Source organism: Amborella trichopoda, chromosome 8 (assembly GCF_054954075.1).
Source record: "Amborella trichopoda isolate Santa Cruz 75 chromosome 8, AtrichopodaSantaCruz75HAP2 v2.0, whole genome shotgun sequence".
NCBI lineage: Eukaryota > Viridiplantae > Streptophyta > Magnoliopsida > Amborellales > Amborellaceae > Amborella > Amborella trichopoda.
Window position 1 is genome coordinate 19,597,345 of NC_142343.1, and position 2,809 is coordinate 19,600,153.

Genomic DNA, 2,809 nt, shown 5'->3' on the forward strand with positions numbered 1-2,809 from the left:
AAAAAAAAAAATCACAAATTTTCAAAAAATTCAATCATGGATTACATAAAATTCGATCATGGATTACATAAAATTCGATCATGGATTACAAAAAAAAACAAAAAATTCAATCGTGGATTACAAAAAAAGAAAAAAACAGTTCGATCATGGATTACAAAAAATTCAATCATGGATTACAAAAAACTCTATCATGGGTTACAAAAAAAGCAAAAAACAAAAAATTCAATCATGGATTACAAAAAAAAAAACAAACATTTCGATCATGGATTACAAAAAAAAAACAAACATTTCGATCATGTATTACAAAACATTCGATCATGGATTACAAAACATTCTATCATGGGTTACAAAAAAAATAACAAAAAACAAAAAAATCGATCATGGATTACAAGAAAAGAAAACAAACATTTTGATCATGGATTACAAAAAATTATATTATGGGTTACAAAAAACCAAAAAATTCGATCATGGATTACAAAAAAACAAAAACAATTTGATCATGGATTACAAAAAAATCGATCAAGTATTACAAAAAAATCTATCATGGATTACAAAAAAAAAAAAAAAAAAAAAAAATTCCGTATGGACTCGCCGATTCACTGTTCGGACTCGCCGATTCCGTACAGTGAATCGGCGATTCACTGTACAGAATCGTCCGGTTCTCTCTAGAACCGGACGATATCCGATTTTTTAAGCAATCCGATCCCCTTTTTACGATTTTCGAGTCGAAAGCGTTTTTTAAAACACTGGTGAAGATGATGGCGTTCGTACAGTACATAAACAAGGGAGGGAGATAGGAGATTTGTTGTGCCAAATTTAGTGATTGGATGCGACACTCCATATTATTTTTTATTTTTTGTTTTTTTGACACTCCATTTCTACTTCTTAAAAAAAAAAAAAAAAAAAAAGGAGTGGCGAGAAATTAAAGACATAGGATTGATGGGACGCTCAAAACTCATCATCTTATCAGACTCCTTGAACACTACTAAACACTCAATCCGCGCTAGTCTTGATGTGTATCAGTCTCTAAAATCATGCATCTGCTACTAAAGCAATGCCAATACCAGAGAGAGGGCTCTCTTTCATCCACACTGACTCACAAAACGCAGACGCTAGATGTTCAATCGAATTCACTCCTCATTTCCTAATCATTCTTCACATACATCCATCTGTTTTCTTGCTTTTCAAATTGATATTCATTTTGCGGAATCAAGCTCTCATCGAAGGCCATGCTCAGTCCGAACCGAGCATTGGATGAGTTGGGGCCTCACCCCCTTCGCCGGAGGAAGAGCGGGAGGGGCTCAATCATGTTCTGGACATCAAAAGCCAGGAAAAAGAGTAGTTCGTCCCCCTACGACTCGCAAGAGCCCTCATCCCCGAAAGTCACCTGCATCGGCCAGGTGAGAGTCAAGAAGAAGGACCACCACCACCACCATCAAAGAGAAACATCTCTTGGCCCCCGACGCACCGGCCCTATCAACATTAAAGACAAATACAGGAACAAAGACGACATACGCAACCGCTGCCGCCACTCCTGCTGCTTCCCCATCTCCTTGTGCGACTGTTTGGTCTTTCACCATGTCCCGAAGAACTCTCCTCCTATTCCTATTGCAATCCATGGAAGTGGAAAAAGGAACAGTGGGCGGAAATGGGAATCCGGCAATGCAGCAGCAGCTGTGGCAGCAAGTGAGCACGAGCCACCTCCTCCTCCTCCAAGAAATGCTCTGGTGTTGATGAGGTGCCGATCCGAGCCTCTCAGGACCTTGCCGTCTCTTGCTAATTCGCCCACATCCGAAGAGCAACAAGGTAAGGATTGTTCATCATCAGGTGTAGAGTTTGGTGGTTATAATAGTGAATCACCAGAGGAGGTGCAGAAGAGCTTGAAATCAGATTGGGAGAAGGGGGAGAGAAGGATAATGCTGACGAGGTGCAAGTCTGAGCCGGCGCGGAGATGTTGTCCAAGGGTGGTGGTCGGTCCTGACGAGGCCTGCTTTTGGAAGGCTACCAGATTTGGATTAGGGGACGATGAGAGATCGCCATGGATTTTCTTCTTCTGATTCTTTGTTTTTCCCTTCCCTTCTCACTTGTGAGTTATGAAAATATTATAATAATTAAAAGCTTTTAGAAATAAGTTAAATGTTGAACCCTACAATCATTTATTTTTTTTATTTTTTTATTTTTTTATTTTTTTATTTTTTTTTATTTTTTTTTTATTTTTTACTTGTCCAATTTATTTCAATTTTAATTAGCCGAATTATAAAAAGAAAAGGGCAACAATAAGAGTGTTACTTGTTAGGGGAAATACTAGGCCTTGCTTCAAATTAATATTCATTTAAATTTTATGAAGTGAAATTTCGTATTATTGTTGGATCTATTTGTGAATTCTGAAAGTAGCGAAAACCAAAAAATTAAAAGATCAAAGAGGTAGGGCATACCATTTTCGGATCTGATTCCTCTCTTGTAGTTGGGGTCGACCTTCTATTCTTTTTCGAGTGTAGTTTATATGGTTCGAGAATTTTGTACCAACAATTTTAATTCAACTTTTGATTACTAAAACCAGATTAAATTTTGAACCCCAAAACCTAAGTTAAAAAGAAAAAAAGAAAAACAGATTGGTCACATGTAACGGCCATCTCAAAAACAGTGTCAGATCGATGGATCGATGATTCGTGTCGGAGAATCGGCTAGATTAGCTAGATCTGGCATTAAAAAAATTTCAATATATTATTAGAATTTTTTTTAAATCTTGTTTTTTAAGTTTTCAGAAAGAAAATAATAGTATTGTACTATACTTTTCATTATTTTTCTA

General features: G+C 36.8%; 1 protein-coding gene across 1 annotated transcript; it reads left to right on the forward strand.

Annotated features, from left to right (window-relative positions):
* The first annotated feature begins 945 nt into the window (after positions 1-945).
* Positions 946-2,128, forward strand: LOC18440403 (uncharacterized). The gene has a single exon (XM_006850550.4). The coding sequence runs from the start codon at positions 1,230-1,232 to the stop codon at positions 2,055-2,057; it is 828 nt and encodes a 275-aa protein (XP_006850613.1). The 5' UTR covers positions 946-1,229; the 3' UTR covers positions 2,058-2,128.
* The last annotated feature ends 681 nt before the right edge of the window (positions 2,129-2,809 follow it).

Coding starts and splice junctions, on each gene's coding strand:
- LOC18440403 (XM_006850550.4), top strand. CDS start 1,230: ATGCTCAGTCCGAACCGAGCATTGGATGAGTTGGGGCCTCACCCCCTT.